The 22,125-nt window shown below is 39.0% G+C and overlaps 1 protein-coding gene across 5 annotated transcripts in view; it reads right to left on the bottom strand.

Moving 5' to 3' along the window:
• rptor (regulatory associated protein of MTOR, complex 1) overlaps nucleotides 1-22,125 on the bottom strand; it is a 212,559-nt gene that overhangs the window by 173,121 nt on the left and 17,313 nt on the right. For 4 of the 5 annotated variants that reach the window (XM_032536773.1, XM_032536784.1, XM_032536782.1 and 1 more), the window contains exons 3-4: nucleotides 4,151-4,253; nucleotides 1,287-1,369 (exon numbers count right to left, since the gene is read on the bottom strand). In XM_032536773.1, coding sequence (XP_032392664.1) covers nucleotides 1,287-1,369; nucleotides 4,151-4,253 — 186 coding nt within the window. Of the gene's footprint in view, nucleotides 1-1,286; nucleotides 1,370-4,150; nucleotides 4,254-16,521; nucleotides 16,526-19,947; nucleotides 19,953-22,125 lie in introns of those variants that run through there. The other variant, XM_032536804.1, reaches the window with a different exon arrangement.

The following is a 22,125-nucleotide window of genomic DNA, read 5'->3' as shown; positions in this document are numbered from 1 at the left end:
ACACAATGGGATATCTATCATAAATCAATTTACCCTGTTACACATTCAAATGATCTCTAAAATGTAGGCACACTGATTTAGGAGACACAGAGTTACCATGGCACCTGCCGTAACTGTCTTTTTCATTCCTCCCATACATCACAATGTTTTGTCTGCCAAGCTCTCCCAGCATTACGTAGGATTGATCTGCACAGGAATATGTGTTTATCGCATCAGAGAGCAGAACGTGGAGTCTTTAAAGTGATGCATTGTTAGAATCAATAGATGCCTCAGAGTTAAAAGCGCTGTCTGATATAGTACTGGGAGGGGTGACTAATTAGTGGGGTTCAAAGAGCTGGCATGAACCTAAAAGACATTAGGGATACTCTGCCAACATCTATAAAACTATTTCTGGCGTGAAAAAAAACAAAAAAAACACGTGAGAACGGCTTAATGGAGGACAAAAAACCTTCATTAAAGCGCCCATTTTTTGCTCATTTTCATAATTGTCTTTTGAGGTTGTGCCAGAAAAGGTTTACATGGTTTCATTTTCAAAAAATACCATATTTGTGTTGAACTGCATATTGCTGCAGCTCCTCTTTTTATCCTGTGTGTTTAGGTTTTAGCTACAGAGTGAGACATCTCACTTCTGTACTATCTTTGTTGGGAGTAGCTAGGTAAGATCCCATCAGCTAGATAACTCTCTCTCCAACTTTGGTCAGTACAAGGCAGGAATAGCTGGGAGACTTCTTCTAAACAAGGGGCACTTGTGGAATACCTGCGGAACAGGGACAGGAAGTCCTTCTTCTTTTGGAGATTATGGTCAACTACTGCTGTAGAAGTGTTTTGCCATTGAGAATGAGCTAGCATGCTAGCGCTAGCATACTACGGTTAGCCACCTCGTCTTTAGTGACGTAGAAAGCCGTGGAGATTTTGAACAGCTCACCCGGAGACTGAAGGCAGAGGACATTCAGAAACCTGTATCTCACTCAAAACAGCCTGGGTGTTTTTTTCCAAGTTTGTATGCGTGTGGAAGCACCAGAGACACAAAATAACACCCCAAATCCCAGAAAAAATGTGGGGGTTTTTTCATAATATGGGCACTTTAATATTATGATATGACCCAGGTCAAGTCTTGGAGTGCCTACAATTCATTTTATTTCATTTCTAGTTTTACTGGAAGCCTTATTTGATTCAACTTTGGATGTATCATACATTGGTGTAAAATAGTTAGTGTATGTGGTCACTGTTTTGTTGTAAGACCATTGAAGAAAAGTAGGGAGGCTGGTTTGTGTGAACCCACTCACCCTGGGTTGCCAGTTTTCATATTGCTTTTGCAGATTGGCCCCGATGGTCTCCAGGGCTTTCTGTGGACTCATCGACAGAGGATCTGGCAAGAGAACACAGAGTGTTAACGCACTGTGACCACACACACAGCACACAACGGTCACAGAATAGCAAAACTACACACACGTCCAATCTGGAGCTGAAAAAACAACCAGAATTGTATTATTCACCATGCACACATTTACATTGCTGGCAGCCTTCTCCAGTAAACAAGAAGGCTGACATTATTTTACTTTCAGGCAAAAGATACTTCCATGCCATGATTACAGAGGTGAGTTATAGTTTGGGATTTTGGCATTGAAGGTTTTTTTGCTGGTCAAATCAAAAGCAGGGTTTGGAAAAATAGCAGCTGCCCCTCAGGTTGAAATATTGATGAAAGAGAACCAATATGGGATAAAGAAGGGCAGAATATAGATTGAGTGAGGACATATCAAAATGCGTTTAGCAGGCAGAGAAGAATGTATTGGCAAGTTTGCGGGATAAGCTTTATTCTGAAAATTTAACCACCAGCATTATGATAAACGAGGCCTACTAAAATGTATTATCACATCAAAAAGACAACAAGAGAATGTGTTTGATGAGTCAAATGGTAACTGGTTTAATTTCATCATTTAAAAAAGGACATCACCTCAGCCTTTACCCCTTAATATTCTCCAACACCATCCCAAAAACCGAGTGGCAGGTCTGCACAATGTTGATGTCCTTAGCAGCCGCTAAGAAAGTTTCTGACACTTTAAGAACTGTGCTCCATCTTTAATGTTCTTTCAGCACTCTACACAGTCAAGCAGTCTCAAGGGAGCTGAACAATGGTTTTGAGGTTGCCATTCGATGGAGAGGTTTCTTTTGTTTTTGCTCCGTGTCATGTTTTGTGGTTCTGTTTGGGGCAGACTGATTCATCCTTGGTTGAGAGATGCCTGGTGAATTGAGCTTCTATGAGAATGACAGAGAAAGCCCCTAAATGCTCCAAAGTAAAACTTTTACTGCAGTCAACTTCAATTCACTAATCTTGCGTGGCTCAATGCCATACTAACCTTTTGAACCTAAGACTTTTTCTGCTCATTTTCACACTACGCATTCCTTATATCCTTATATTGTTATTTTCAGGTATAAGGTGGACTACCTACAAACTTGAAGGGGAGTGGTACTATATATGTGCGTCTTTTGCTTGGTTTTCAAAAAACAACATAGCTGTATATAAATGGATGAAGGAGTGTGTTTGTGTTCCAGGGTAATACAAACTTTTCTGGACTTCAGACTCAAGAGTCAAGAGTCTAAAACTGCGCTATCGTCAACATGTTGCTCAAACAAGAATGCTATTGTGCAGATATGTAGCAGGTATAATGTTTACCATCTCATTTTAATTTGCACTGAACACAAAGTACAACTGAGGCTGATGTAATGTACAACTTGAGAATTTGACCTGATGATGGAGATGGAGGAAAGATCAGGAGATCATCAAAGTGTTTAAAATTAATTCTGAGGTGGACACAAAACCACATGTTGTGGCGATTCGATACTCCTACAATGGTTTGGGACATTTCCCTAAAAAAACAACTTGAAGGATAACTTCTGGTTGTTTTTTTTCAACCTGGACCATCTTTTCCTATGCTTTTGTGTCTGTGTGACTGATGGGAACAACAATCTTTGACACTGGTCCACCGCTGCAGTCGGCAGTCAGCGAAACAAGCCACAGGGCAAATGTCCAGCTTGTATGTACCTTCACAAAAGTGCTCGTTTTGCCGCTGACAGGCTCAGAGTAATATTGTAAGTGTCAGACAACATTATGAAAAGGATTTCTAAAGGAGGTCGACCTTTCTGTTAAAGAATAAGATCCCTTTTTTGAACATAAAAACATCTGCAAAATTGCGTTCGCTAAAGCCACCAGACTCCATGTAAATAATCAGTAATTTTGGCATCGTAAAATACAATTCATTCAAAGTCAACAGAAACAAAATAAAAATATAAAAAGCCGTTTGGGTTGTCTTTCCAATTTTCCAACCATCACACAAAAGTTTTGGTGGAACTAAACACATAGTTTACCGATTTACATGTAAAAATATATTGTGGCTCTATACACACTAACATTTTTTTTTATATATATAAATGGAGTCTGGTGGGTTTAGTAATTGCAACCTCAGAGCTGTTTCTGGTTAAACAGAAAGGTCTTAAAGAGGTTTTAAAGGTCCAGTTTAAAACCCCGAAAATACCCTTTAACGGTGGCGTTAGAGGAAATGTCAGGCTCAGTAGGCTTTATCCTCTATGAATGCCTGAACAATATTCCACGCCATGTAATTTATTTGTCATAAACATGTTCTGAGTTTTGGAAATACAGTTCCCATAATGCTTTGGATGATAAAGACGGGTAGTATGTTATTGCCTTGGAGTCGTTGAGTTACATGGGGGCTACACATTGAGCCTCCTTTTCTTTTGCAACACAATCAACGTATTACAACTGATGCAGAAGAATCTGTCAAAATGTGATTATTAGACAAGAAGAAGAAAGGAATGATTTAAATGATTCCTGTGATGGACATTAGAGATACCACAGTCACTAAGAGGATGATATCTGTATGTTTAGAAAAACAGGTGACGTTTTGAACCCCATTTGTGTAAAGTGAGTTTGTCCATTTGCCATATTAACGATTTGCGTCTGTCACACAATATAACGCTCAGCAGCAGGGGCAGTTCATAATGTTCTGATCATATTTAAGAAGAACCCACTTTATCATTTCTCACATTTTTTGTTGGGTTTGAGAGCTTGTCCATTTTGCATTTGTATTGTATGTTTGTGTGTGTGTGTGCGTGCTTGAGTGCGTGCATTGACCTATCCAGCACTCCAGTCGGGCACAGGGGGAGGTCTTGACCACATCAGGAGGGTCCACTCCCACGTTGAGACACAACACCAGGGCTACACTCACAGTCTTCATCTGGAGGAGAAGACACAGAACACAGGATTAACCTCACATCACTCCACAATGCTTAAAATCAAAACAGACAGTGCTTCCATTTGTGATACTTTTCAAAACCACATTAAATCTTCACCCAAGAAAATGGAGTGAGCACACATGCTTGTAGTCAGTAAACCAGATTCTGCTGCTGCGGGTCAGCAGAGCGCTTAAGCTCACCAGAGGACACTCTTTGACAGTGTTTTGGCTGTACTTCCACCCAATATAGTCCCAAATCAATATCTGCCTAGAAAATCATCTAGTCTTAATCTGCATTGCTATTTGTACTCGTTGGGAATACACAGGCCATAAGAAGTAATTAGGTTGTTGTTGTTTTCTTTGTTGACTCACTTTTACTCACAACATGCTAACCAGCAGCATAGGATTCCATTCACTATGCTAAGCTAACTAGCGGCGGCGCTGCCGGTGTTGCAGCGGACTAAAACAATGCATGCACTGAGACAAAAAATGCATTGGCCCGCCTATCTACAGCTAGGGGAGACCGTGATAAGACCTATTTCAACAAATGGTGGCGTGTTTCTTTAAGCATGGCTGTGGCTACGTATAGCGTCCATCACGTTTCCTCAAACAAATTATTATTATTAAACATTGGAAGGATGATCAATGATTCATTCATAGCATCGATGCTGAATCTGACTTTACAAAGGGCTTCACAATTAAGGAACAAATGCACCCCGTATTCAGGAAAAGACAAGATTCTGACTAAGCTGTTTACAGGGCTAATGAAAGTGAATATTTCACTAATATCCCCGTTTACATGCAGCCGTGTAAAATGGGATTTTTTTTTTTTTTTTTTTAGTTTTCCACCAGTGGCGGCCTTGTTCGGCCGTGTGAACACAGCCTCCCTCTTTCATCCCTTCAATCAGCTCATTAAAAATGTCGCTGTTGCATTATTTTCACATATCAAAAAGACCTGTTGATATCCCAGTCTTTCATAATGCTTCCTGCTTCTTACAGTGCAGACGCTTTGCTGCTTGCTCCTGTCTTCAGGCTGATATTTTTGCTGATATTTTTGCTGATAATCGTGCTTTTCCTCTGAGAAACTATGAGCACGGCTCTTGGACACTTCAACAACTGGACTATACTTTTTTTGTAGACATAGTAGGCTATTGCCATATTTTAAATTTTTCTGCGTGAGCTGTGGCCTACCATAGCTCAAGCCTGTCCTACAGTGTTGTAGCTAAAGCTAATTACAGCAAGAGGCCTCCTTTCTCCGTAGAAGACTACTACAACTCCTTCAGAAGATTGCACTTCTGGAAACCAAGGTTCACCTTCTAGAAGTGAACGGGAAGTTAACGGATCTTGTGGAAATGACCACCCTTTACCATGGACCCATAACAATGGACAGAAGTATGCTAACACACGGCTAATTAGCACCAACAAGACTACAAAGAAACAGGAGGTGGAACTGGTAATAAATCAACATGGCGGTCCTCCGCACCTCGTCTGGTGCGAAGCCTAAGAGAAATCATTTTCCTGGAAATGTGAGGACGACTAACGGGCCGGGCACAGCGCCCTGAGGTTTGTGATATGACCGCTGGCCTGCATTATCATCTGGCAGAGCGCCTCTTCAACCCCTGTACCTAGTAGGACACAGCCGTGGACAGCTGCAAAAGGAAATAACAACAAATGCCCCCCCAACAACCTTGTGTGCAACTGGATAACAGATTTGCTCCTCTGCTGCAAGACGCTGGACACATCTGATGACCGGGACTGCGTCTCATCACCACACGCAGGGTAAGGACTGAGAGCAATTCAAAAAGTAAAAAGCTAACAACTGGGCCTCAAACCCTGATGTGGGTACTCTGCTGTAAAAGATTTAAAAAACAGTAAAAACACCAAAATACTATGTTTTCCCAGACATGGTGTCTGACTTGACCCAAAAATCCCAGATATCGTGGCAGAAACACCCACTGTGGAAGAACATTATTCTGCATATAGGTCAAATGTTGTTGTAAAGCAACAGTCTAATTGCTGAAACTGGACTTTAGGGAACTGCTTGACACAGTCACCCCCCTAAGCGCAAATGTGTTTATCAGTGGTCCTATACCGTCAGTCAGAAGAGAGAATGAGAGATTCAGCCGACTGTTGGGACTAAACAAATGGCTTTCAACTGAATGTACCGTCCACTCTCTGAAGTTCATTGACAATTTAAACATTTTCTGGGAGCGCAACTCTTTTAAAGCAATAGACTTTCCCTTAACAAGCCAGGAGTAAAGCTGTTCACCTCTAACTGCTTTACTTTCTGCGCTACACATCTGCTCCCTCTGCCAGGTCACAAACAAAAGGAGAACACAACAGTGCGGCAGTGATCCAGCACAGCCCCCGCCTGTGCAAAGATTGACCATGGGAGACCAGAGAGCAGAGACACGAAACCTCCACTCCCCTCTTCACCCGTCCAGCACCCCTCAACCTTCCCAACCCCGAACCTTCTGAGGATTCATCGCTGTCTCTACTGATGTCTCCACACACCCTTTCCCTTATTTCCCCCATCAATATGCACCCCTTCCTACCCCCAGGCTCAACCCCGGGCAAAAGTAAAACGCCAAGCACCACTACCAGGATGTCAGAAAACTCCTTCCCCCCAGACGATAAGACGCTTGTGTGCAAAATCTGGCAAGCACTATCTGATATGTGCCGGGCCTTGGCTGCAGGACTAGTGATACAATGACTCTTTTCAAGACAAGCCCGGGCCCTGTGGATTCATTCTTCCTCAATTTCTGTTGTGATAGGTAATAGGAAAAGAATGGTGAATAGCACTTAACTGCAAACTTAGCAAATTTAGCATCCATTCCTTGTCAGCTACAGCCTGTCCCAAAAATGAAAACACCTAACACTAGCCTTACTAAACTCAGTCTTTGGCAGGAAAATCATTTTTAATCAATGATTTTATTACTAGCACAATCTAATTTTATGTTTTTAACTGAACCTGGTTAGACCATAAAACAGCGCTGCTGTTCTCATCGAGTCAGCTCCCCCTAACTTCAGTTTTATGAGTGAGAATAGAGTGATAAGAAAGGAGGTGGATCGCCATTTTGTTTAATGACTCATCCCACGTACGCAAATTGTTATGGAAATTTTGTTTCTTTGAATAGTTGCTCTTCAATTAAGATCTTCCCCTCAAGCGATGTTTCTAAATATACAGGCCACCTAAATATTGTGCAACCTTCATTGATGACTTCACTGAACTGCTGTCTATTATCTGCATTAACTTTGATTGTGTAATCATTGCGGGTGATTTAACATTCATGTGACAGCCCCCAGGACAGGGGGCCAAAGAGCTGTTTGTTGTGTTTTGGAGAACTATGGACTGACTCAGCATGTGACGGAGCCCACCCACATAAGGGGCACACTCTGGACTTGATTGTCTCCAAAGGTCTGAACATTCCAAGGTTGTGGTGACTGACGTTGCTCTCTCAGATCATTCCTGTGTTTTCTTTAACGGCACTATCTCTGTGCCCAAAGTGTCCAAACAAAGATAACGAAAACGGTATATCACTGAAACACCAGTGACACATTTATTCAGCTTTTCTCCTCCACACCAGCCCTCTCTGGGCTATCAGTCATGGAGCTTGAGATAATTTCAACTGTAAAATTACAAATGTTTTTGATGCCATTGCTCCCACTAAGGTCAAAGTTGTATCTGGTAAGAAAAGATCTCCATGGAGAAATGTCCTACTGGTGAGAACGAAAAAGAGAGTGTAGGAAAGCTGAACGAAGTGGCGAAAACAAATCTCCTGGTCCTTATAACTCCTATAAAGAGAGACTTCGCATTTATAATTTGGAACTGAGGAATGCAAGAAGGTCCTTTTTCTCTGATATTATCTCTAGAAACAATAATAATTCCCGTGCTTTGTTTGCTACTGTTGATAGGTTAACAACCCTCAGTACCAGTAGCATCTGAACTTTTATCTACCAAGGCCTGCAATGACTTTGCCTCCTTCTTCAAAGACAAAATTCAAAAGATTAGACAAACAGTCAGTGCCTCCATATCAAGTCCAGGAATGTGTTGTCACAGTGTTCAAGCAAAAATAGTTCCAATATGACAGAATTCACACGATCACCATACAAACCTGGAGGACATTATTACATCTCTGAAACCCGACCTGTTGCCTTGATTGTTCTACAACGGACTTTTCAAAAGTTTTCCAATTGTTTGACTTCTGATCTTCTACAGATTGTGAACACATCTCTTCTTTCAGGTATCTTTCCACAGGCCCTGAAACTGCAGTAATCAAGCCACTCTTAAAAGAACAACCAGACAAGTCACTAATGAGCAACATAGGCCAATATCAACCTTCCGTTTTTTTAAGTAAATCATTGAAAAAGTAGTCTTTCAACAAACTCACCATTTCTTGTCACTAAGCAACACAGTTTGATACCTTTCAGTTGGGTTTCCGCCACACCACCACAGCACTGAAACGGCTCTTGTCAAGTCTTTAATGACATCCACCTTAACACGATAATGGCAAAATTTCAATCTTAGTATTACTTGATCCAGTGCTGCATTTGACACGGTCGACCATGACATACTACTAGACCGATTGGAAAACTGCGTTGGCCTTTCTGGCTCAGTACTAACTGGTTTGAATCCTACCTAAAATAGGGATTACTTTGGGTCTATAGGTAATTATGCTCTGAGCGTCACAAATATGACGTGCGGATTTCCGCAAGGCTCCATTCTGGGGCCTCTTCTGTTTAACATCTACATGCTTCCACTGGCTCAGATTATGGAGAAAAACAAAATAAGTTACCATAGTTATGCGGACGACACAAAATTTACATAACCTTATCGCCAGGGACTTAGTCCAATACAAAAACTGACTAAGTGCATCGAACAAATTACGGCTGGATGTGCCAGAACTTTCTGAAATTAAATGAAGGAAAAACTGAGTGGTTGTTTTTGGAGCAAGAGAGGACGATTAAAAGTCTGGCGCCTCTTCAAACAACAATGTTAAAACAACAGACAAAGCCAGAAATCTTGTTGTAGTCATGACTCAAGCCTGAACTTTAACAGCCACATTAAGACAATTACAAGTCAGCCTACTATCACCTTAAGAATATATCAAGGGTTAAAGGACTTATGTGTCAACAGATTTGGAAAAACTTGTCCATGCCTTATCTCAGTAGACTTGACTACTGTAACGGGGTCTTTACAGGTCTCCCTAAAAATCAATCAGACAGCTGCCTGATTCAGAACGCTGCTGCTGCTGAGTCCTCACTAAACCAAGAGACTGGATCACATCACTCCCTTAGTCTAAGTCTTTACACTGGCTCCTGTGTCTCAAGAATTGATTTCAAAGTACTCTTGCTAGTTTATAAATCACTATAACGTTTAGGTCCAATTATTGCTGATCTGCTACTACACTACTATGAACCACCACGACCTCTCAGGTCATCTGGGACAGGCTGCTTTCTGTCCCCAGAGTCAGAACTAAACAGGGTGAAGCAGCTTTCAGTTTCTGCTCCTCATTCTGGATAAACTCCCAGAAACCTGTAGATCCGCTGCTACTCTCCAGTTCTTTTAAATCAAGGCTGAAGCCTTTCTATTTGATGCTGCCTTTCTTTAAATGACTAATCATTTCTTTAAATTTTCTTATGCTGCACTGTAATTTTATTCTTGTGTTTTATGTTTCTCTTTGTTTTTAACTGTCTATTTCATCGGTTTTATTTTAATTATAACATAGAATAAATAATTTTAAAAAAATTAAAAAAAAATATATAATCACGGTGTTTTATTCATTGTGGTTTTTAAGTAATTAATTTTAATTTATAAAAAAAAAATTTATTTTTCAACTTCTATTAATATTTTTAAAAATTTGAAAAAATATATCAATAATAATAAGTAAAAAAATTATTAAATTAGTTAAAAAAAAATTAAATTATTTAAACAAATCAGTAGTTTAATGTTTATCTTTTATAATTTTATTTAAAACTCGTGTTTTAATAAATTTATATTAGTCGTTTTTTAATTTACTTTAATTAGAAATAAATTAAAGTGGTTTTTTAAAATTCTTTCAATATCTTAATTCTAAATTTAATTTAAAAATATACATTAATCTTTAATTTTAACTAAATTAAAAAAATTTTGATAATAGTTTTATTAGTTATTTTTTTTATATATATTTTTTTTTTTTTTTTCATTCCTTTAATTTAATAGTAATCTTATTTATTAAAATTTATAATTTTCTTAATTTTCTTTCTAAACTGCTTTTATTATAAAAATAAATTTTTTTTCAAAATATTAAAAAAAATAAAAAAAAAAAAAACTTTTTAAATAATAAAAAAATTTTTAAAATTAAAGGTTTTATTTGGTTTTTTTATATTATTTTAAATTTTTTTTACATCTTGTTATATTATATATTTAAGTTTTTTTAATTTTTTTTACTTATTAAAAATTAATTTATAATTTAAATAAATTTTATTAATTAAAATATTTTTAATAATAATAATTATTTTATTATTATTATAAAATTTTTTATTATATTTTATATCTTAAGGGGGGGGGGGTTTTTTATTTTTTTAATAAATTTAATAATAAATTTTAATATTATTTAATTAAATTTTTTTTTTTAATTAAAAAAATTAAAAATTTTTATTTTAATTTTCTAATTAAAACCCGTTTTTTTAACTGCTTAGTGTTTATTTTGTTGATTTTTAACAAAAACCAACATGTTTTTTGTAATACTAACTTGGTGTTTTTAAAAATCTGGTAACTGATTTTGTGTAAAGCACTTTGAATTTTGCCGACCCTTGTTGTGCTGGACAATGTGCTATACAAATAAAGCTGCCTTGCCTTGCCTTTCATAATGTTTAAAAGTAGCTGTGGTTCTCCTTCTTTTCTTTTGGACAGTCTTTAAAACTGTCGGATGGTCGGTTTGTGTGCAACACCCATAGCAATGCACAGAGCTGATGGTAAGCAGTCAGAAAAGTTGGAAAATGCCAAATTCTGAAAAAGGCCTTTTTGGATTATCCAAACAGAATATGCAGTTTACATGAACCGTAATAAAAATCGAAATATTGTCATATTTAGAATAAGAGTGGACCATTAGTGTGCATGAAAACATACTTAATGTCTATAGAAATTTCGAAGTCAATATTTATTGAGATATATTTTAGTCTGAACCAAATGGTTGACTGACCCACATTGCGAAAGCCATGCTGCAAACATGGCCAAAAATTAAATCTGATACATTCCCTGTCTATTAGTCGAGGCTGGATGATGATCTAAATATTGGGGTTCAGAAATTACAACTATATACACACAGGTTGTACACGTACAACACTGCCATGTAGGTCAATGCAGATCGCCAAGTAACCTTTCACAGGTAGTGTTAGATACTGTCCCTGTGTGTAATGTGGAGTTGTTGAGCACATGTGTGTGTGTGTGTGCGCAGTGGGTTATGTGACCAGCCCATGGCTGTTGTTAATAAAAAGGTAATGAAGGTGGCCTCTGCTTTCCCAATGACACAATGAAAGGTCAGTGTGCTACTGGGACTCAGCAGGACAGGACAAGACCGCGCACGCACGCACGCACGCACGCACGCACGCACGCACGCACGCACGCACGCACGCACGCACATCACAGAACCTAAATTGCTTACAGTAGCGTGATATTCCCAAACAACACTCTACAGTCATGTTAGCGGCTCTGTGAGGCTGTACTACGGCACAGTATTGCTTTGAGCTAATTGCTAATGTCCGCATGCTAACATTTGAGAATTAGCACTGAACATACCTGTAGAGTGTAGTACAGTATTAACCAAACAAAGATTTCAGCTGATGTTGGCCCTGGATGAAAAGTTAGCGGATCACCAAAGTTATTGCAATCTATCCTGAGGGGGACATGAATGTCTCTACCACATCTCATGGCAATCCATCCAATATAGTTTGTCAAGATATTTCTGTCTGTCAGTCAGTCCACAAAGTGGTGGACTGACAAGAAACCAAAATTGCCATCTTTAGAATACACAACATAACTCAAATAGATGATGAAAAATGATTGAGCAATTTTTAATGTGCACTACTGTAGCAGTATGTGCTATAACAAAGGTCTGAGAATCCCTACTTATAAGCCAAGAAGAAAACCCCAAAGCTTGTTTATGTTTAGCCAAAAAAAGTCCATGAGGCCAGTGAACTTCCCAAAGATGCCATTTAATGTAGAGTTTAACATATAACTGTACGTCCCCTTAATTAATAACCATTAAGGGGATCTCAAGACATCCACGGGCAAAGTGTCCTATGACCACATAACTCACTTAAACTTTAACATCAAGGCAAAGCCAGAGGATGCTTCAGATACATATTTGTCTGTTGCCAACTTGTGAATCTGTATCGGTATTTTTTAAATCCAATGATGGCTCAAGAGGTGTTTCATGGACACTTGAAAAGGTTAAAAGCCAAAAATGGCTTCCCCAGTCACCACATCTAAAACTCAGTGAGGTGTCATGGGGCCTACTGTAAGGATTTCCTTCAAAGAACTGAAGGCTTTCCTTCAAGAATGTTCTAATCTGCCAAGACACAGTTAGGTCTTTATTGACAGAAGATCCAATGAAGACTCCAGCTGTTTAAAAGGCAAACCACTTAACAGTGTTTAATATATTTATATATTTGTTTTCCATAGCTAGTCCTAACTGCCACGTGTCTCCATCTCACTTGTTAAAGAAAGGTGTGAGGTAGACTGACCACTGACTTTTTGCAAGGAATTTATTCTGTGTTAGCTTAAAGCAGAAGTGTGATCTCCTGCACAATACACAAGTGTATCTGTCATTTGAATAAATATACATTGTGAATGTAAGTGTGCCTGTTCTCTGTAAGCTCTGCAGTGGCTGCAAAATATCTACACCAATATCCTGGGAAAATACATCTCTTAAATAAAAGATACTACAAAGACACAGGCTCAAGTGGAAAGATCCAGTACATGGTTGCCCTTTAAAATACAACAGCTGAAATGCCTACTTCAGGGAAGTGTTCATGCAAAGACCAGAGAAAGAGAAAAGATGTTACTGTTAGGCAGGTAAAAGTCAAATACAACGAGGCGCAGGCCGAGGAGGTGGAGTTGCAGCTATCTTTGATTCTAGTCTACTAATTAGCTCTAAACCTAAACTAAATTATAACTCATTTGAAGTCTTGTTCTTAGTCTTTCACACCCAAGTTGGATCAATGCAACCAGTTCTATTTGTTATAGTGTACCGAGCACCTGGTCCATACTCTGAATTTTTATCCGAATTTGCAGAGTTTCTATCGAACTTATGCTAAAAACGGACAAAGTTATTATTGAGGGGATTTTAATATTCATGTGACGATGAGAATGATAGCCTTAGCACTGCGTTTATCTCTCTATTAGATTCTATGGCTTCTCTCAAAGTGTACTAAACCGACTCACCGTTTTAACCACACCCTCGATCTTGTTCTGGTGTATGTGTTTGAAATTGAACATTTAATAGTGTTCCCACAGAATCCCTTCCTATCTGACCACTGTTTGATAACTTTTGAGTTTATATGCTGAACTACACGCCGTTAGGCAAAACATCCTATACAGATGTCTATCTGATAGTGCTGTAGCTATTTAAGGATCGATTCCGTTAGCATTAATTCATTACCAAGTCCCAAAGTACGGAGGACTCCTATGCTATTAGTCCCTCCCAAATCGATCATTTTGTTGATAGTGCAGCAGGCTCGCTACGGAACTCTAGACTCTGTTGCCCCTCTAAAAAAAGAAATAACACAGAAGGGTTAGCTCCATGTATAACACTGAAACTCGCAAATTAAAGCAAATATCGCGGAAACTTGGAAGATCTGGCGCTCCCACAACTGGAAATTCTCGTTTAACCTGGCAAGATAGTCTTAAAACGTATAGGAAGGCCCTCCGTATGCCAGAGCAGCGTACTACTCGTCATTGATAGAGGAAAATAGGAACAACCCCAGGTTTCTTTTCAGCACTGTAGCCAGCTACAGAAGGTCCCAGCTCTACTGAGCCAAGTATTCCCATAGCTCTAGTAACGACTTTATGAGGTTCTTCAATGATAAATTATAACTATTAGAAGCAAAATTCACCAAGACCTGCCTTAACTGGCTTATCTCTAAACTCAGGAACGTTAGAAACAGCTGTAAAACCGATACATGTTTTGACTGCTTTGCTTCACTTGATCTTTATCAATTTAATTCAATTTTTCTTCATCTAAGCCATCAACCTGCCTCTTAGATCCCATCCCGACTAGGCTACTTAAAGAAGTTTTACCATTAGTCAACACTTCACTACTGAATATAACCAATTTGTCTTTATACAGGCATGTACCACAGTACTTTAAAGTAGCTGTAATTAAACCTCTTCTGAAAAAGCCAAACCTTGATCCAGATGTTTTAGCCAACTATAGACCTATATCCAACCTTCCTTTCTCTCTAAGATTCTTGAGAAAGCAGTCGCCAAACACTGTGCGACTTCTGCATAGCAACAGCTTATTTGAGGATTTTCAGTCAGGATTTAGAGTCATCATAGCACAGAGACAGCACTTGTTAAATTACTAATGACCTCCTAATTGCTCAAAGGACTTATCTCTGTACTTGTGTTTTAGATCTTAGCGCTGCATTGATACCATTGACCATTATATCTTATTACAGAGATTAGAACATTTAATTGGCATAAAGGGACTGCTCAAGCTGGTTTAAGTCTTATTTATCAGATCGATCTCAGTTTGTTAATGTTAACGATGATCCTCTGTGCACGCCAAGGTTAGTCATGGAGTCCCACAGGATCTGTGCTCGGTCCATCCTGTTCACTTTATATGCTTCCTTTAGGCAGTATTATTAGGAAACACTCCATAAACTTTCATTGTTATGCAGATGATACTCAATTATATCTATCAATCAAGCCGGATGTAAACTAATCAGTTAGCTAAACTTCAAACGTGCCTTCAGGATATTAAAACCTGGATGACCTGTAATTTTCTAATGTTAACTCAGATAAAACTGAAGTTTTGCTCTCGGACCCAAGCACCTCCTGACGCACTATCCAAAGATATAGTTATCTGGATGCATCACCTGGCCTCCAGCACCACTGTGAAGAATCTGGAGTCATCTTTGATCAGGACATGTCCTTTAATCCCACTTAAAGCAAAATACAGGATCGCCTTTTTTCACCTACGTAATATTGCAAAAATCAGGAATATCCTGTCTAAAAAGATGCAGAAAAATTAGTCCTGCATTTGTTACTTCTAGGTTGGATTACTGCAATTCTTACTATCAGGCTGCTCGAAAAATCCATAAAGACTCTACAGCTGATCCAGAATGCTGCGGCACGTGTTCTGACGGAATCAGGAAAAGAGTCACTTTCTCCTGTTTTAGCTTCTCTGCATTGGCTTCCTGTAAAATTTAGAATAGAATTAAATCCTTCTTCTCACCTACAAAGCTCTTCATGTTCAGGCTCCATCTATCTTAAGAGCTCATGTACTTACAACCCTGGGAGAGAACTACGCTCCCAGAATGCAGGGTTACTGGTGGTTCCTAGAGTCTCTAAAAGTAGAACGGGAGCCAGAGCGTTCAGCTATCAGGCTCCTCTCCTGTGGAACCAGGTTCCAGTTTGGGTTCGGGAGGCAGACACCGTCTCCACATTTAAGAGTAGGCTTAAGACTTTCCTTTTTGATAAAGCTTATAGTTAGGGCATAGAATCGAATATTGTTAGGGAGTAGTAGTTAGTCACATAGTTTCATATAATATAACTAAAGGGAGACTTGGCATACAGCCCGATCCGGTTGGGGAGAGTTCTGGCCGACCGGGCTGGAGCTCTCTTTACCTTGTCTCTCTTGGTTTTGTTGTAATAATTGTTTTAGACAGCTTGGGACTTATTTTGATACACTAGTTAGGGCATAGAATCGAATAATGTCAGGGAGTAGTAGTTAGTCACATTTTTCAGATTTATCTAACATATAATCAAGAATATAATAGAACTAAAGGGAGACTTGGCATACAGCCCGATCCGTGGGAGAGTTCTGGCCCGGCTGGGCTGGAGCTCTCTTTACCTCGTCTCTCTGGTTTTGCTGTAATAGTTTTAGCAGCTGGGGACTTATTTGATACACTGACTCCTCTCTCCCTCTCTTTCTATCTTTTCATTTATGTGCATCCATGTCCCAGAAATGCGTGTTACTAACCTATTTCTGGAGTCATTCCCCGGAGTCCTTATGTTCTTTTTTCACCAGCATGTTCCCTTGGATCAGAGAGGCTACTGCGGTGCCCTGCTACGTCCTGCAACGTCCTGCAACGTCCTGCTACGTCCTGCTACGTCCTGCTACGTCCTGCTACGTCCTGCTACGTCCTGCTACGTCCTGCTGTGCCTTGTAATGCCGCACAGCGTCCTGCTATGCCATGAACTACTACAAAACTTCTACAAACTACTAATTTTTTCTATTTTTATTGCCACTCTTCATTCTAACCCCAACGCGCCCGTCAGACACCGCCTACCAAGAGCCTGGGTCTGACCGAGGTTTCTGCCTAAAACAGTTTTTCCTCGCCACTGTCGCACTGTTGCTTGCTCTGGAGGAAACTATTAGAACTGTTGGTCCTTGTAAATTCTGGAGTGTGGTCTATCTGTAAAGTGTCTTGAGATAACTCTTGTTATGAATTGATACTATAAATAAAATTGAATTGAATTGAAAACTGTTTTCTCTCTAGAGGACACGTTAAGCTATCATTTCATTTCAAATTTCATATTTAAGTCAACAATTTCTTTTTCAAAATACTGTATGTATACAGTATTTAACGCATTGAATGAGAAGGTGTGTTCAAACTTCTTGGCCTGTACTGTGTATGTACATATATAAAAATATGATATGACGATTTGCTTTTGTCCCGATTTGATTTATTTTTTCGTGGGGTCTTTACAAAACCAAAGATGAATAATACATTTCTAGAGAAAACATATCATGAGATATTTCTTAAAAACAAAATGTTTTCTAAGAAGAACGCACATCACATGCCCGTTAGTCAGTCTGTCTGACATATTTTTCATTTGTAAAGAAGAACATAACATGGATTTTCTACTGTCAGTCTGTTTCGCTATCGGTGGGACCGTAGAAACAGAAAATATTTAGGTGAATAATGTACATATATAGGTTGTGTAATAAGGCTTAGGGTGTGACTGTGCAGGGATTTAAACACAAACGGAAGACTATTGTAAGGAATTTGATTCGGAAAGGGGAGCCAATGAAAACGTACTACTGAAGCCATAAGAGACTACACGTACGGCTCCTCAGTAGTATCATTTTGATGTTGCTCATGAGTACACTAAGTGGCTCAAGATGGGGGCGGCCTCTAGCTCACCCAGTAAGAGCGTGCGCCCCATGTTGGCTGAGTCCTCTGCAGCGGCGTGGGTTTGAGTCCAGCCTGCAGCCCTTAACTGCGTGTCATCCCCTCTCTTTCTCCCACCTTTCCTGTCTAGCCACTGTCACTGTCAAATAAAAAGGGAAAAGCCCCAAAAAATAATCTTAAAAAATGACTTGTCACAAAAAGTGACTCAAGATGGCAGGACAATTGACATCCTAACAAACAGCCCTGATGAGATTTGTTTGTGTGCAGCATTACACACAAGCCATTTATAATTCATTTGATATTTATTTGCATGAGAATAACACAGATGAATGAGAGAGAATGGACCAGCGCATCACTGCGGTGCAATGTGGCATTTGAGTGTGACGGTACACAAATGTGGTCCACATTATTCTCATTGATTTATCTGCTTGTTAATTCCACAAATTACCTGACGCACACTGAAAAACACAAGAGTGAAAACAAAAACAAGCAGTTCATTTATCAACCAGGTTTGGACAAGGCTGGTAAAACTGCTGGGCAGGAAAATAACACTAGGCATGGCTTGCAGCAATAACTTAGTTCCTACCCTGGGGGTAACTGTCAGACCTTAGACCTCGAACCAATGTAAACCAAATCTCAAGGTCCACTTACCGGCTTTTCAGGAGCTTTTAACCGGTCTTACTCAGCTGGTGGCATTTGCTCAGTCATGTTCATGTGATCCAAGCATGACCCGTCACAAAAAAATAAGTTGTCAAAACCCATCCGTCTATGACAAGGCTGCCCATTTTGGGGCCCAGGGGCCAAGTTTACGTACGTTTTGTGCAGTTAAAAAGTACATAATCGGAGTTTAACAGCAATGTAATGCACAGTGCTGTTAAAGTTCCCATTTAAATTACATACTGTATGTACGTTTTGTCTGCAGAAGAAGAAGGGCAAGAATTACGGTATTCCGGAAGATTTATTGTTGACCCGTTGCCTTCCATCTCGATACATTTTTGCCCTTTGTATGAAAAAACTTAGGCACCTCTGGTCTTTGAAGACCATGAGATGCAATTGAAAGCTCCGGAATAAAGCTAGTAAGTGGACCTTTAATAAAACAAAATAAAAATAAAAAGCTTTGATTTTTAAACTGCTATTTCCAATATTAAAAATGAACTTTATCGCTCACATTTTCAAACTCAACTACTGTGCAGCACATACACATACTAGTGTTATCATTTGAACACAGTTACCAAGTTCTATATTCATCTGCCACCTTTTTAAACCCTTTGAACTGTTTGATGTACAGTCATTCCTTTCTGCTTTCCACTAACTAATTAGCACACCCTTTCTCAAATCCCAAGCCAATGAATTTGAAACTGCGGAAACAACATTATACAGTACAGTATCTCTTCAGTCAGATTAATGAAATTTAGGAAAAATGAAAATGAATCAACAATGAAGTAATTAATTGCAGCCCTAGAAAAATCCTGAAGACATACTAGGACTGTAATGAAAAGAAAGAGGAAAAGACATTAAAGACAGGGATAAGAAGAGAGAGGGTAGAAGTGCGGGTTCCCACTGCAAACAAAACACATTTTGGCCGATGACAAGTGTCTCTTTATCAAAGAGCCGGCCCCAGCCTGGTAATTGGACTGTTAGGGTTAATCTGAGAGGAAAACCTAAACTAAATTAGATTTTACAACAGGTATGCTGGGAATGGATTTCCAATATTCAATGAATGTGTGTGAGGAGAAAGAAGAAGGTAGACGAGGAGAGAAAAGAGAGTAAAGGACTATGTACTTTAACAACACTTGATGGAAAAGGGATTGCACTGAAGAGATAATGAGACAGTTGGGGGACAGGGAGGGAGATGTGTGCATGCGAGTGTGTGAGTGTGTGTGTGTGCATGCCTTCCAGTTTGGGCGAGTGCATATAGTTGGTCGCCATTCTCCTCTCATTAATAACTGCACAAGACTCCAGAGGACTTCCAGCCCTTTCCCTCCGCACACTTTAAAGAATCCCAATAAATCCCCCTAGCACCGCTCCCTGTGCGGATCAATGGCCACTGATTATTCCATTTGTTAGACCCGCAATAAATGAAGGTTATTAAAATGGCGGCGAGCATCGAATCTGCTCAGGGCGAGCCACAGCTAGTTGGCAGCAACAGGTCAGATACTGGACGCTTCAGGTAAAAATAGGGCTAGGCGATATGGAGAAAATCAAAATCTTTTTATTATTATTTGCTTATAGTACAATACAAGTGCATCCATAAACTTGCATTGGTCCAAAACTCAGCTGCCCATATTATCAGCAGAACCAGTGGCTGACCTTCAAAGCCCTCAATAATCTTGCTCCTCCATACCTCCTGAACTCCTTCAGCCTTACAGACACTCCATCCCTAAGTCTCCGATCCTCTTCTTCCTTACTGCAAAATTAGACTTTAATTAACTGTATTTTTGCTTGTTTTAACTGTAAGGTGTCCTTGAGTGCTATGAAAGGCGCCCATGAATAAAAATGTATTATTATTAACATGAAAACACATAGACGCAGAACTAGACTAAACCAAACAGACAAATACACAAAAATAAAAAAGCACACAAAAGATCAAAGATGGGGGTATAACATTTAGCTTAGGCTATCTTATTGTAATACTCCTGGTTTTGTGTGTGTGTGTGTGTGTGTGTGTGTGTGTGTGTGTGTGTGTGTGTGTGTGTGTGGTTTTCTTGGGTCAAGGGCATTGGAAAGAGAGAGAGCAAAGAAAGAAAGGGAGCAACGATCACGATATTCCTGACCAAAAACCTTGATTGTAGGGTTGACAATTGGGTGCTTTCACAAAACAACAATGAGATTTTTGGCCAAGTGGTTAGAAGCAAATAACAGAACAGCTAGAACAGTGTGCTAAGTTTGGAAAATGACATGCCGGTACTGTACTGCAGCCTTCAACCATGAGAAGACATCACTTGTGCCATTTTACGCTGTCCAAGCTCTAATACAATATCTAGTCTCATATCTTGAAATTGATATAGATATAATGTCAATATATATTGACTAGATCCTGACCAATAAAGGATTTTTGAGGCTGATACCGATAGGAATATTTGGTTATTTAAAAATCTGATATGCCGATATATCAGCCGATATTTATTTTTATTTTTTTAAATCCAGAAACGCATTTCAAAACAGACGGATTTCCTCAACATGAGTTATTTGTAGTTATTTATGAGTTCTCCTTAAAATGATATAGTAATTTGTTTTATTGTCACAACAGAACAGAGGAACATCAAACTATAGTTCTGATAACTAAAATGTATAAAAATACAAACTTAAACTATGAAACTTAAAGTCCTTTGAACAAAAACACATAAAAAAAGAAAATCAGTGTTACCAACAGGGACGTTGTAGAGCGTCCTCTGGTGGACAAACTATGCAACGCCCATAACGTGGTTGACCATCATTGACAATCATTTATTTGTCATTATAAATGATTCTGATGAATGAATATTTAAAAAATTAAAACGGACTGTCAATCATGTTATGAGCGTAGGCGCTGCATAGTTGGTTTTTTTATCAGCCATTGTAATTGCCAATACAGAAAGATAGGGGAATGCCTAATAACGGCCCGCCGATATATCGGTCAGACTCTAATATTGACCAGCCAAATCTGAAAGCCCAGAAAAGACTAATCCTGAAATGCAAAGAATATTTGTGTGATTTCTAAAAAAAATATTATTTTTTGCCATACAGGATATACAGTTTATAAGTCAGCAGGAGTTTTATTAAGAGTTCAGTTTGCTTGAAACAAATGGCCACAAAGTCATTCAATCTGCCGATGGATCCGCACACGTGACCAATCGCTTTGTAAAGATTGTTGCATTGTCATGTTTTAAAAAGCAACAAAATTGCCAAGTAAATATTACCATACGTGTTTGCAGATGTAAGGGAAAAGAAAAAGAGCCCGCATACTGCTGTCAAGTTTCCACAAGAAAACACTAAAGGATGCGTGTGACTTACTGAAAATGTAGTAAGTCACTAAAGCTATAACTGTATTTGTACTATTTGTCTGTGTGCCCAAGCATTTTAACTTTTTTTTTTTTTACACAAGGAGGGACAACTTCTTTTCGGAGAGCACCCTACTTAAGCACATTGAAATACATATAGACATTTCCAAAACCTTTGCGATTTAGCAAAACGTCTACTGTAATTGTTCTGTCAAAGATGTTTAAGATGCTCTAAAACATCTTCCCTGAGCTCAAGGCAACTTTGCTTTTTACTCATCAAATCTTATAACGTCGTGGGGGGAAATATATGATGGTAGTGCCAGTTCCCCCAACATTGGGAAACAATGTACACAATCTATACAGAAGGAAATAATAAAAGCATAAAATTGTGATCTAAGTAGTTTGACTGCAAAAATGTCTGTAGAGGAGCGCTCCCAGGACTCAACTTGTTTGTTTGAGGTGCACTTTAAATGGGACAATCATATACTGTATAGCAAAACTCAGGAAAAGTCCAAGACACTCTCACTGGAAAAATCAAAAAGCCTTTATTG

Source organism: Etheostoma spectabile, chromosome 2 (assembly GCF_008692095.1).
Source record: "Etheostoma spectabile isolate EspeVRDwgs_2016 chromosome 2, UIUC_Espe_1.0, whole genome shotgun sequence".
Taxonomy (NCBI): domain Eukaryota; kingdom Metazoa; phylum Chordata; class Actinopteri; order Perciformes; family Percidae; genus Etheostoma; species Etheostoma spectabile.
This window is presented reverse-complemented; position numbering and strand designations above follow the sequence as displayed.